The 14,115-nt window shown below is 33.9% G+C and overlaps 1 protein-coding gene across 6 annotated transcripts in view; it reads left to right on the top strand.

The window, feature by feature from the left end:
- Positions 1-14,115, top strand: part of Nf1 (neurofibromin 1) — a 73,813-nt gene that overhangs the window by 13,025 nt on the left and 46,673 nt on the right. For 3 of the 6 annotated variants that reach the window (XM_067106452.1, XM_067106448.1, XM_067106449.1), the window contains exons 10-27: positions 457-601; positions 1,193-1,324; positions 2,028-2,221; positions 2,760-2,949; positions 3,078-3,270; positions 3,449-3,490; positions 4,991-5,064; positions 5,645-5,800; positions 6,863-7,044; positions 7,310-7,481; positions 7,968-8,107; positions 8,379-8,594; positions 9,826-10,066; positions 10,958-11,131; positions 12,286-12,450; positions 12,819-12,980; positions 13,313-13,500; positions 13,948-14,081. In XM_067106452.1, the coding sequence (XP_066962553.1) occupies positions 457-601; positions 1,193-1,324; positions 2,028-2,221; positions 2,760-2,949; positions 3,078-3,270; positions 3,449-3,490; positions 4,991-5,064; positions 5,645-5,800; positions 6,863-7,044; positions 7,310-7,481; positions 7,968-8,107; positions 8,379-8,594; positions 9,826-10,066; positions 10,958-11,131; positions 12,286-12,450; positions 12,819-12,980; positions 13,313-13,500; positions 13,948-14,081 (2,900 nt within the window). The remainder of the gene's footprint in view (positions 1-456; positions 602-1,192; positions 1,325-2,027; positions 2,222-2,759; positions 2,950-3,077; positions 3,271-3,448; positions 3,491-4,990; positions 5,065-5,644; positions 5,801-6,862; positions 7,045-7,309; positions 7,482-7,967; positions 8,108-8,378; positions 8,595-9,825; positions 10,067-10,957; positions 11,132-12,285; positions 12,451-12,818; positions 12,981-13,312; positions 13,501-13,947; positions 14,082-14,115) is intronic. The other 3 variants (XM_067106453.1, XM_067106451.1, XM_067106450.1) reach the window with 1 other exon arrangement.

Below are 14,115 nucleotides of genomic sequence, written 5' to 3'. Positions count from 1 at the left end.
CCGTATCACCTATAAGTAAGGAGTTCTTGCGTTGCCAAATGTCTCATTGTTTTGATTAAAAGTTTTGACTTGGTAGAGCCTTCTCAAGTGGAATCTTTAAAAATATATATTTATATTCATTAAGGTGAATATAAAAAACACTTGACCAAACATATTCATTACTAACATTTATTTTCATAAAAACAAAAGAGATATGGTATAATTTTTGCAGTTGGCTGCTCAACGAACTAATGGCGGCTGATTCAAAATCAGGCGAAACCATGGAAGTTCCCAGACCACAGAATGCCGGTCTTAAGAGGTTCGGCTGTACAGTAATACAGTATATAAAACCCTTCCACCCCTATGAGAATGAAGAAGCTTAGCTGAGTGGTCTAGTTAACTAATCTGTTAATAATGATGGTAAAGGTAGATGTTTATGCACTTATTTAATTGTCCTTTTAATCTTTTACTTTTCAGAATAATTACACAGCCAAGATTAGCATGGTGGCCCCAGATTGATATAGTGTACAATAAATCCAGTGAACTCAGGTCTATGTTTACAGACACACTGAACAAAGTTAGTCAAGGATGTATATCTCACACACTTCTTAGAATGACCCAGGTAATGTAGCATTTTGCATGGTTCTGTTACTGTCTTGACTTGCAGTTGTATGTTGTTAAATCTCTGTTTTGATGAAAAAGTGCTACTATTAATTAGATTACTCACATCTTACTAGGTTTGCTCTTGGAGACATTGTCTTTATTACTTAGATTTTTTATCCAACATTTGCTAAAGAGATGCCATAATGTAATTGATAAGACAACAGTAGAACATTTTGAGTATTTTTTCACTCATATGTACGGTGACAGTGGCACTGCGTAATCTTGTAAATATGATAATGCCTGGAGGTAACATATTTCTGTAGGAATTTATCTATGATAATGCCTGGAGGTAACATATTTCTGTAGGAATTTATCTTTTGTAAATTTGGTGTGAAACCTATTGTTGGTTACAGTATACTATATTTTAAAATATAATTGTGGTACATGCAGTAGTGATTTTGAGTTTTGTTTACCATGTTGCAGTAGTGCAGACAATTAGCTTTTCAGGTGCTAGTCAGCTTTCCCATATTGAGAAAACATGTTTCTCCCTATAGCTCTGTAAGTTTGTCTTGTAAATCTAGAATCTTAGAATTATACATTTGTTTTGCAGAGTTTATCGTTAAAGGAGAAAGTGTCCACATTAAAGTTCAAAGAGAAATCTTCAGACGAAGCTCCATCATATAAGAATCTGCTGCTTTGGATGGTTCGTCTTATTCATGCAGATCCTATGCTTATGCTCAATGTGAGTCCAATTCCTTTTTATTTTTAATTGTAGAATAAGTGTGATGTGAATTTTTAACACAGATTTGCCTTTACTTACGAGGTCAATGTAAACAATTAGGAAATTTTAATTCAACATTTTCCTTGACACTGTCTACGGATTACATGTATTTTTATTTAATATTATGATCAGTTTTACTTGTGGCTGGTGGGTTTAGGTTAATTTCTTTGACATGGAACAATTGGTGTTGGGAAGAAATAAAGTTTTAAAACACTGCTGGAGCTAAGACATCAGGTTTAACTTGGTAAATGTAACCAGTCATCTAGTGGTTGTATGTAGTGCAGATAATTGAAAAATTTCATGCATGTCCATTTTTACGTTTTTAGTATGTAAATTTCTGGTAAAGGGATGAAGAAACCTATGCATTATTGTATAGTATTTCCAGAGGAGAAAAAATAAAAAGCTTGTATCTTGAAAAGAAACGTTTTTAGAATATTGTTTGGAAATTGTATATGTGATGTAATGGTACCTTTCACAAAAAAGTAAAGGGAACAAGTCAAGCAAATCAAAGGTGATTATACACTCTTAGAATTATACATTATTCCTTGGGAACTGGGACATTTATTAAATTTCAGTTTCTTTGTTGTTTGCAAGATACCTCTCAAGTTACTACTTAGTTCCTTTTTTTTTTTTTGGAGTATAATGTATTTTGGTTATTTTGCAGAATCAAGGTAAAGCTGGACATGAAATTCAGAGTTCAACCCTAGAACTCATAAATGGTTTGGTATCGTTAGTTCATAACCCGTCCATGCCGGATGTGGCAGCAGAGGCCATGGAAGCATTGCTCGTTTTACATCAACCAGAAAAGATTGAGATGTGGAATCCTGAGGCTCCCATCAATACGTTTTGGGATGTGAGGTTAGTATCTTGTGATCCTGTAGATTTGGGAAAAATCCACATGGGGTGGTAGTGCCATCAGTGCACCTCACATAGTGCGCTGTAGGCATTGCTTAGATTCTTTGCCGCATCCCTTTGGCCCCTAGCTGCAACCCCTATCATTCCTTTTACTGTGTGTCCATTCATTTCTTTCTATCATCTTACTTTCCACCCTCTCCTGACAGTTTTTTCATAGTGCAGTTGCAAGGTTTTCCTCTTCTTACACCTTTAAAACTTCTTTACTCTCAATTTCCCTTTCAGCACCGAAGGACCTCATAGGTTCCAGCACTTGGTCTTAGGCCCAAATTTTATATTCCAGCTCCAGATTTGGGAAAATTGTCGTTGTAACATTATTTGTTTAATTCATTAGTTTTTCTATTTATTTTAAATAGATGCTCTTCAGAGTGAGTTTCATGTACTTGAGAAAAAGTTATGAATTGATTTTAGTAAAGACTATCAGTTACTGTTGATGATTACTCGCATAGCCTTGTAACTAAGACTTTTGTTTTTATGCTTCCAGTTCACAGGTGCTGTTTTCAATATCACAGAAATTAATACAGCATCAGATCATCAACTACACAGAAATTCTGAAGTGGCTGAGAGATATTTTGGTGTGCAGAAATGCATTCTTGCTGCGTCACAAAGATTATGCCAACTGCAATATTGGGGCTCACATTGCTATATGTAAACAGGCTCACATTAAACTAGAGGTAAAAATATTTTTGGAGTTATTTTACTGGATGTCACTTGCTTGCAGATCTTTCATTGATATTTTGTGGATTAGGTAAATATTCAGGTGTTTTCCTTTCCCTTTTTCAGTCTATTCTGTTCCCTGCAGGTTGTCTTTCTCATGTACCTGTGGAGTATTGATATGGATGCTGTTCTAGTGGCCATGTCATGTTTTGCTTTGCTGTGTGAAGAAGCTGACATTAGGTGTGTCTGGGATGAGGTTACAGCAACTGTTACGTATTTGTTGCCCAATTACCACGTGTACCAGGAGTTAGCAGCAGCATCAACAATCTTAACTACAGGTATTTATTTTGCTTGACTGTTTTATTCATTGCCATCAGGCTTTTCACTGATGTATACTACATATATCACCTTTTTGGCTGTTTATTGACTTTTTGATGAAAAAATGAATGATGGTTTTTTGTGATGCTTTGTTGATGACAGTTTAGATGATGAACAAATCCCATTTTCTTAATGCAGCTTCATTGGAATCAAGAATTGTTTGTCAACAACATCAACAGGGTAAGGTTATATTGCACAGTACTCATTCTTCCTGAGATTTTTAATGTGCATTTGTAGGTTCCCATGCAAAATTTTATGACCTATTTTCAAATTATGAATTCTATTTTCCATATAGTATTCTATCAAAACAGGCTAAGCTTCTTGGAATACTAATTGAAATTAAGGACACTGAATACATAAGAAAGTCAGTATTTTTATTATTCCTCCCTGGACTGAAATATGTACTGGATTATAGAAACACTTCAAAGGAGTGTGACTGTACCTAAACATATACTTATTATTTCCAAGTTAATGGTGTCAGTGGTAGAATTGATACTACGATAGAAATTTGTTAGTTCTATTGGAAATCAGAAATTGTTTATTAAAGTTTAGTGTAATTATAGCTGTTCACTTTATTTTTATATAATGCATAAAATTGGTACTGTATTATGATAGAGAAAAATTTTATAAGTTTAATTTCTTCAGTTACTATGATGTTTACTGTGAATCTGGCGAGGTAAAAGAAGGGTCCCCTCCTTGCAGGTCATCCCATCTTATACTGCTTTGATTCAGCCAGTAGTGTAAAGTCTGTAAGCATTCCATTCAGTTGTCAGTAACCTGACTAAATAGAGGTATTATTCAATAGAGGACATTATACGTTACATTTACAGCAGACAAGGAAATAAATTTATTGAGTAGAGGTACAGTATTATCCATTAGGGTATCGTATTTTAAATTACAGAACAATATACATCAAGTATCATTTACACATTAAATTGAAAGCAGTCAAGGAAATAATTAATGCAATGGGGCAGGGGGGTTGAGCTTTTACCCCATACTCAACCTTCCTTGCCACATGAGCACCCAGTATTTAGTATGCTTATAACATTATTAAAGAGAATAAGGGATGTTGCTATTTCATCTCAGATTTTTATAAACTTTACTGAAAACATTGTGAATGTGCTGCCAGATGATGTGCTGTTGGGATTCATATAGGTACTGTAAGAAGACATCTGAGGCATATTCCTAGGCATATAATGCTTACCTGAATTTATTGTTGTTCGGTGAGAGTTGAAAATGGATACAAGAATAAAGAAGCTGGATGGTAATTTGGGAAGAGACCAGTGGGAATGAATGAAATGCTAAATGTAGAAAGCAGATTAGGTGGATACAGAGTGAGGTTGCAAAGAACCTTCAGTACGTCTCACTGTACTTCTACTTGGGAAGAAGTATCAAAGTATTGTTTGAGGGTCACCAGGAAGTCAAGGAACAGTCCATTTAATTTTGGTGTTCTGCTTTGATTTGTATCTATCTTTATGTACGTCAGAAGTAATAGGTGAAAGAGTTGAGTGATTGAGCTGACAAAATTTTATGTTACTTGGAAATATCACTCCCTTGAAGGGCTTCTTAGGTGGAACTTGAATTGGCCGTATTCAGCATTGATCTGATGTTACTCTTCAAAGTAAATTGTAAAATTTTTTGTAGGTGAAGAGGGAAAATTAATTTTTGTTTTTGTTTCAGGTCGAGCAGCACTTCAGAAGCGCATTATGGCTCTGTTGCGTAAAATAGAAAAATGGACTCCAGGGTGTCTTCAGGTATTGTATTACAGTGCTTCTAACTGATTCACATGTCTTTGTATTTATTTGTTTATGATTGTTTAATTTTTTAATCTAAGTTGTGAACTCTTCCCTGCCTCCTATTTCACAGCTCATCCAAATTGCACTTCAATCTTTAATTAGGGAAGTCTGTCATTTAAAGACGAGCAAAGAAATGACATGCTACTGTGACTTACCGTACGTTGTTAACCTTGCTTTGTTTTATTTTTATAAAGATTCACAATGTTTCTGTATGAAAATCTAAAGAAAACGGAATAAAGTAACCTCAAAACCATGTGAAGAAGATATAAAAACCATATATTTGTGTATCATTTATTCAAGAAGCAAACACATATTAAGAGGTAAGGCTGATATTTTAATGAAGGAAATTGGGAAAAAAATAAAAATTGCAAAACTTCTTCTGTAGCTAGGTATTTTATGTTGTTTTGAGACTTGAAATGTGTACCTCCTATTGATAATTTTTCTTGTACTTCAGTCTTTGTTTATTTTTGCCTTTCTTTTCTTCCTTCCATTATCTATGAAGGCCTTTTTTTTGAAATGTAAATCTTACTTGTTTCAGGCTTGGGAAGATACATTCATCAATTGGGAAAATTCAACAAAAATGCTTGTTTCCTACCCAAAGGCTAAGCTTGATGATGCCCAAATAACAGACAGCTTTCATCGATCAGTCTGTAAAAGAAGGCACTCCCATCAGAGTAGTGAACATGAATTAGAGGTAAGTATTCATGTTTATGAATAGGAGGATATTTAAATTTTAAGGAATGGCTGTTGAATGTACCCAGCAGAACAACTGTGAAAATTTAAAGTTGTCACAACTTATGTTTGTCCTGTTACATGAAAATTGAAACATGATTTTGTCAATGTAAATTTTGCATGGTTTAAATGTTGCTAGTTTTTATTTTCATGAAATACAGAAGGCCTCTGGGTAATTGTATTTAATCAAGTGCTGTATATTTGAGTTTTGCACGTTTGAAATGTGATGTTTAGGGGTTGGAAAATAGCTCGAAATCTTGCATGCTGTAATGGTTTGTGTTGGGATGAGTTGGGACAAGGAGCTCCTTAATCAAGAAAGATTAGTTATGGAAACAAATAAAAACCAAGACCACAGCTATGCACCTGAGTACAGAGAATGCAGAACAATGTTTACAGTCAGACTTTATTATTGTCCACCTTCCAACCACAGGACTGGAAACAAATTTATGATAGAAATTTTGTCAATCTTCAACATTTTCCGTTTATCCAGTTATTAAATCTTTAGGAGTTTCAGTATATCAAGTAGTTAATCAAGAAAAACCTTATGGGAGATAAGGATATCTCGATAGTTTGCTTAAATAATAATAATAATATTAATTGGATAATAAAAGGAAGACCTGGTAAAGTATGGAGGGAGATTATTAACAAAAGTCATTAACCAGATGGGAATTCAAGCAGAAAGTTCACTAGACATGAGTGGAAATAACACATTTTAAATTGAGCTCTATGGTGTGGTCATTTAATATTGAAGTAAAACATTATTAATGGTTATGATTTATAGGTATGTTTTAGAATTTGTTAAAATTATTTCTCATTATATCAAGGTATGAAAATTGATACATCACTATATATTTTATTAATATTCTTACTTTTGAAAAGAAGTAGCTACTTTGCTTTTAAATGTGTTTTTCTGCACTTTTTGGAGATTATTTTGGAAATTATTTCTGTAAATTATTCCATGAAGAGGAGTAATAGTGATAGGTATTATTTGCTCTATATTAAAATGAAACTTCATCTTTTTCAGGGACAAGATCAAGTTAATGAGTGGGCCAATATGACAGGGTTTCTGTGTGCATTGGGAGGAGTTTGTCTACTGGGGAAGTCTCCTTCAAGATCTTCTGGAGGCTCTAACTTAGCAGGAGATATTAGAAAGCCTGCTGTGCTTCCAAATACCAATCAGGATATGCAGTATTGCCCTGTAACACAGTAAGTGTTAATGCCATTGATGATATGGGAGAACCATTACAGTGTGGATGTTGACTTAGTATGGTTTGAGATGTAATTTTTACAAAATTATAATTTACTGTTACAGTGTTATATAATTTTTCATGTACAGTTACAGGGCTAGGCCCCAATGACCCCAGTTCATGTCAAAATTTGTAACGTATATCCTGCCATGTAAGATTCATTTGCATGTTAGACACTTATAAATTGCTATCAGAAATGATTTAATGTGATCCTCTTGTTATAGGTTTGTAGGACATCTCTTAAAACTCTTAGTGTGCAATAATGAAAAATATGGCACCCAAATCCAAACACATGTGAAAGAGTTGGTGGGACATGAGATGTCACCTCTGCTGTACCCAATCCTTTTTGACCAGACAAAAGTCATTGTTGATAAATTCTTCGATCAGCAGGGTCAAGTAAGTGTAGCGACTGAAGTTTTTTTTGAATACCTGTATCTTAATCATAGCATTTACATTTTTTGTAAATGATTATTGGCTTGAGAGATGCTAAGTTTGCTGAATTTTAGGTCATAGTTTTATATTTACTCTGAGTTTACATTATTTAGGTACGTTTTCCACCTATTTCCATGCCCTGTTACATACTAGTATGAAAATGTTAAGATCATGACCTCAGATATCACTGCACAGTATACCTAAAGCTCAGGGATTCAGACCTTAACTTTAGTAGATTATAGTCCAGATTATAATAAAATGCACCAACCTTCTGGGTTTCACGCTTGCTCTGTTTTCAGATGTTAAGATGAAGTATTATGACCATAAACTATTATGACCACCACTTTTTCTCATTTGAGTATGACACTATGCTTTGGTTTTATGATTTTTGAACATATGATGTGTGATAAAGAGAGTTGAATTTGTGAACATAATTTTCTTCTTTTTCAGGTAATTGTTAGTGAGTTGAACACACAATTCATAGAACATATAATATTTATCATGAAAAATGTCTTGGAAAATAAGACTGACCATCCTTCTGAGAATTTGGGTGTAACAACCATTGAACCCATGATGTTGGCAATTGTAAGGTGAGCTTTCTTTTTATTTTTATTATTTTAAGGTTTTAAGTTTTTATTGTTATATGGGCAATTTTTTATTGGTTGGTTAAGCAGTAGATGAATTGCATAGTCAGATTATACATCATGTTGATTATGGAACAGAAACAGGTAGTCACAAAGCTTGCATGATCCTGTGGACCTCCATAACAGGAGTGACTCCCAAACCTTCTGACTTTGGTTGCAGACTTGCCATAAAAACTGCTTAGCAAAGATAAATACTACACATCCTCTTTTGAAACAGGTACGTGCGCCATCTGGACACCACTGTTCACACATTGCATATCAAAACAAAGCTGTGTCAGCTCGTGGAGGTTATGATGCAGAGAAGGGATGACCTTGCTTTTCGCCAGGAGATGAAGTTTCGCAACAAGATGGTCGACTATCTTACTGACTGGGTTATGGGAAATTCTCATCAGATTGCACCAGCAGGAACTATTGATGTTACGTCTGTGTCAAAGTAGGTTCATTTTAAAACTTTTGCTTACTTCTTTATTTGAAAGTATTTTATATTTATACTCGTGGTATTTTATATCTTTTGTTACTTTGAAGCATGTTTATTTGCCAATTGGGATGACTTTGTGGGTTTTATTTTATGGTTATTGTGTTTAAATTAATGTAAATAATCAGTTTATTTGTAGTCAGTGTGTAAACTTATTTAAGTGAATAAAATGTCTACATACTGTATAAAAGTTATGTGAATTCTAATTTCAGTGGAAATGGGATGCAATAATTTCCATTTTGCATAATTGAAGTGTTGCACATTGAACAGTACTTAGTCTGCTTTTTGCTTAAACCATATTAGATTAGGCTACATGATTTTATTATAAATTTGACATTGAATCACATTGTAGACCCTGATAAGGTTTACCTGCATCTAAAATTGTGTCTTACTTAGGGTTTTGCCTCTTTTTCATTATCTTAATTATTGTTATTGATTCATTTTAACCTATAATTGGGTTTAAATGGTTTGTTCTTCAATAGATGGTTAAAATTGGAACTAGATAAAGATTGATAAGTTGGAGAGCTCGATTGGCCAAAGCTGTGCTGTTGGTTGAGGGGTATCCTCCTTGACAAGGAAACATTCCTTTATTCTAGCTTTTGAGAATCTTAGAAATGACTCAGTGGTCTAGTTAAGAGGCATTTTGAATAATAAGAGCTGTACACATCATATGCATCCAAAATAATTGGACTTTTCCAACAAGAATGATTTCACTTAGCTTTTTATGATTGGTAATTATGATTTGAATGGTTTCACTTAACTTTTTATGATTGGCAGTTATGATTTTTTTTAGCCATTATTCTCCAGACTGGAAACTATATTCTTGTTCCTTTCCAGTTTTCTTCCTTAAGCTGCCTGCCTACGTTATTCTGTAGAAATTTACTCTTTGTATGTGATTGCATAACACTTAGAGCTTAATGAGAAGTCCTTAAGACTCTAAAGCACCATAGATGCATTTTAAGCAAGTGCTGTTCTTTACAGCAAATTCTTTACCCAAAGTATCCTAGGTAAATGAGCTTAAACTATACTGTAGTCAGTCTTTCAGTTACTAAATTCTGTGAAAAAACCCCTTCAGTAAAGCAGTGAAATGGCATAACAATGAATTTTATCTCACGAACAAGCTTGTGGAAAACTCTTCGAGTTGTTGAAACAGGAGTAGAGTTTAATTCAAATACATTTAAATTCACAGCATATATATGCAGTACGACATTACTAGTTACTGCCGAGAGTTGGATCAAGCGTGCATGGAGGCTGTTGCTGCACTGCTCCGTGGTCTTCCACTCCAGCCTGAGGAGAGTGATCGAGGAGATCTGATGGAGGCAAAGTCACAGTTATTTCTCAAGTACTTTACTCTTTTCATGAACTTACTCAATGACTGTATGGAAGCTCAGGAAGTCAGTGCTGGCATGAGTGCGGAAAAGCAGTACAAGGTAAACTTCATCGTCTATAAGATATCTTTATAAAGGTAGCAGTTTTTTTATTAGACAAAAACTAGTTTTTTTTTTTTTCGTAAAAAGTTAGTTTTATACAAAGCCATTAACCATAATATAGCGTTAAGTTGTCTCAGAAGAGTAAATGGTCAGAATATTAGTAGGATGAATACCACTGGCAAGGGCTTGAAAATATTGCTTGAAAGCTATGGTAAAAAAAAATGGATAAAGACCTTGGCTAGATTTTAATTGTGTCAGGAAAAGTGGACAGAATAGACAGTGGTGAGAACATAAATCATGTCTAATCATGTAAAAGAAAAATCTAACATAGAAACGACAATTATAGTAATCATATACTGTATGCCAAAGTGCCAGGCATTTTACTCTTGTGGTGTTCTTTGTTTTATTGACATTCATGCTGCCATTTTTATTTTTATTGCTGTCATTACCATTATTGCCATGAGCTACCTTAACAGATTTCAATTATATTATTAGTAACAGCACTTATTAGCATATTTATTACTGTTATTGTTACTAGCAGTTTTTGATTTGGAATCTTTTCACTGTTAAGATGATGCGCAGGCACCATACTACAGAACATGGAAGAAATGGCTCATCATGGGTATTCATAAATTTCTTGTTTAATACTTTAGAATGTGAATATTGTCATTAACTTTGGTGTTAACACATGTATTTATTCACTATCAAGCTATCTTTGGTAAATATCAGTTATGGTACTGCCTGGAACTAAAGAAGGTTAACCTCAAGAAAATAATTTCAAACAAGAGGAAGGTCTGGATATAATAGTATTTAGTGTAATTCACTTTTTATGTCATAGTAAATTTAGCCAAATTTTCTTTTGTCTTAAAAGATAAATGTTGTTATTTTCAGTCTGAAAAAGATGTAACTCGCCAGCGTGTTCAGCCCGGCAAGCTGTCAACTCTGCGGAATGCTACTATTCAAGCAATGTCTAATTTACTCTCTGCCAACATTGATTCGGGCCTAATGCATTCCATAGGTTTGGGTTACCACAAAGATTTACAGACTAGAGCTGCTTTCATTGAGGTATGTAACATTGCTAATTATTATTTTTTGTGCTTTGTATAAATTTTATAATTAGGGTGCAAAGCAAAGTTATGATAAATATTAGCAACTAAATTCAGACTACATAAATGTCCATTACATGGTTCAAAAAAGAGAACTTTGTAAGTGCAATATGTACTTATTAATAACTGAAAATAATGTAAATATAGTTTAAGAAAGAACAAGAGACAAGAAAAAGCAGATAATACATTCTGTAAAATAAATACAGTAAAAATAGTATATCTTATTACATACTTTTATTTAACTTGACTTCTGCATCTGTTTGTCTGTTTGGGTCAAAACTTGTAACTCAATTTTCGACCCTTTTCCTTCATCCGATGGTCCTGAAATTTTGCATTGTTACTCAATCCCAGTTACAATACAACCTTACTAGATCAGTAGGTCAGCAGTGACCTCTAGTGACCTACAGTGACCTCTCCCAGTATCTCAGGATTTGTATGAAACTTTGGATTTTTCATACTTTCTTTGACTCGGCAGATTAAGTTAATAACTTTCCGGATTTTTCAGACCTTTAGCACAACTGGATATCACGTTCAGTTTTTTTTAGTCACAATCATAAATCGATTATAATTTGTCAAAACTAAAAAGTCTAAAAAAAAAATTTAAAACACACTTTTTTTAAAATGCACTAAAAAGTACAAAATTTTTTGAGACCAGGATTTTCTAACAATCAACCATGTCTACAAAAATAAAGATGTGGGCACCAAACATGGAAGGAAATGCTACAAGAAATAAAAAAGTATATTTCTTTTCTTCCATGTTTGGTGCCCAGGCCTGTATTTTTGTAGACATGATTAATTGTAAGAAAATCCAGGTGTCTCAAAAAATTATTATGTACCTTTTAGTGCATTTTAATAAAAGCGTGTTTTAAAAATTTTTTTTTCCCTATGACACTTAATTCTTGCAGTACTATATATCTATTTGCATTGATTTACATGACATTTTGTTTGATGTGAATAACATTGGTATTGTGTCTAAGATATACTATGATATTCAGTTCTCTCAAAACTTTTTCCTCTGCTTTAATTCCATGTACAGTAATTAATAATTGGAAACTTACAAGTCAAGGATCTGTTGAGAAATGCAGTCTTTGAATGTTTTGTTGTCATTCACAGGTGCTTACAAAAATTCTCCAACAAGGGACCGAATTCGATACATTGGCAGAAACAGTTCTGGCAGATAGATATGAACAGTTGGTGCAGCTTGTGACCATGATTGGTGACAAAGGAGAGCTTCCTATTGCAATGGCCTTAGCGTCAGTAGTAGTAACTCCTCAGATGGTAAGCTCATAATTTTTGGGACTGAAAAGTTAGCAGTAAATTGTCTGACTGACCAGTCTTTTACTTTATTTTTGTCTGTTCTTGATTAATGGGTTGGTATGGGCAGATAAAGTTCCTGTGACTGGTATATTTAAATTTGTGGGTACTGAGCAGAGAATTAAGAATGACATTCCTATTTGTGTCCTCATTTTTTTTTTATAAGCAGAGAAGGCTCATTTGCATATAAGATTTGATGTAGATTATGAATATAATATTGAATTTTACTTTAAGAAAAAACTTTAGCATTTAATTTTACTGTACTGAAACAAAATCTTTTGGAATATTTGGTACTAAGAAAGAAATATCATATTTTGCTTGACTCTTTTCAGGATGAACTTGCCCGGGTATTTGTTACGTTATTTGATGCTAAACATCTTCTGTCTCCACTTTTGTGGAATATGTTTTACAAGGAGGTGGAGGTGTCTGATTGTATGCAGACCCTATTTAGGGGAAACTCTTTAGGGAGTAAAATAATGTCCTTTTGCTTCAAGGTAAGTACAGTAATTTTTTTTGTCCTTTTTGTATGGAAAGAAACTTAAGTAGTCAAGTAAATGATGTCATACAGTATCTTTGTAGTTATGAAAGGTTATATATTGTTTACAAGTTTAAGTTATCAACCTTAACATCTTGCAGTTGTGAAGCTGATACTTTCATAAACATTAGTTTTCCAAATTTGTTCATTAGTGTATAAAGTAAAACAAACATTAGGTTTTCCTGAATTCTCCAGCAGACTACATCATAAACTGGATGTTTGTGTCCTAATTTCTCCACCAGAGTATTCCAGTTAACAGGTATTCAGGTTTTCCTAATTTCTCTTCGTCAGATATATGGGGCATCTTACCTGCACAACCTTCTAGAACCTTTGATACGGCCACTGACAGATGACTGCACTCATTCATATGAAGTAGATCCTGCAAGGTTGGACCCAACAGAAGATGTTGATGCCAACAGAAGAAACCTGATAGCTTTAACACAGAGAGTTTTTGGTGCTATTGTTTCCTCCTCAGAAAAGTAAGTTGTCCATAGATGGCAAGGACTTGTGCTCTAGGTGTACAATTTTACTGAGTTCTTGTAGTCCTTGTAGTGTCACAGCATAGCCTTCAGATGGTACCCCTGGGTCTAGAAATCTGACAAATCATTCTTTTAATGTAATGGACATTAAAACTGGATATTATTTAAAAAATTTATGGTGGTAGTGCTTGGTCTTAAAGTTGAGCAGAAAGGTTTTTCATTTCCAGCTTAGGACTGACTTGACTATTTTGAAAGTTAAATCTCCCAAAGGAGGTTGAGTACACAGCCAAGAGTCCATTACAGTATTACAAAACACAACTGATTTGTGTATTCCAAGTCTTCGTGTATTTGAAATTTTCTTGATTGGAAATGTAATTGAGTAAAATTCCTTTCATGTTAATAGGGAAGGTTAAATATTTAATATAAACATTTTGAATTTCCTTGCAGATTCCCCCCTCAGTTGAGAAGTATGTGTCACTGTCTGTACCAGGTTTTAAGTAAGAGGTTCCCTCAATTCCCTCAGAACAATATTGGTGCCGTTGGGACAGTTATTTTTTTACGCTTCATTAATCCTGCTATTGGTGAGTAAGCTTTCTTGTTGGATGGTGGAGCTAT

This window comes from Macrobrachium rosenbergii, chromosome 7 (genome assembly GCF_040412425.1).
Source record: "Macrobrachium rosenbergii isolate ZJJX-2024 chromosome 7, ASM4041242v1, whole genome shotgun sequence".
Lineage (NCBI taxonomy): Eukaryota > Metazoa > Arthropoda > Malacostraca > Decapoda > Palaemonidae > Macrobrachium > Macrobrachium rosenbergii.
The sequence above is the reverse complement of the archived record's forward strand: the minus strand, read 5'-3'. Positions and strand labels throughout refer to the sequence as shown.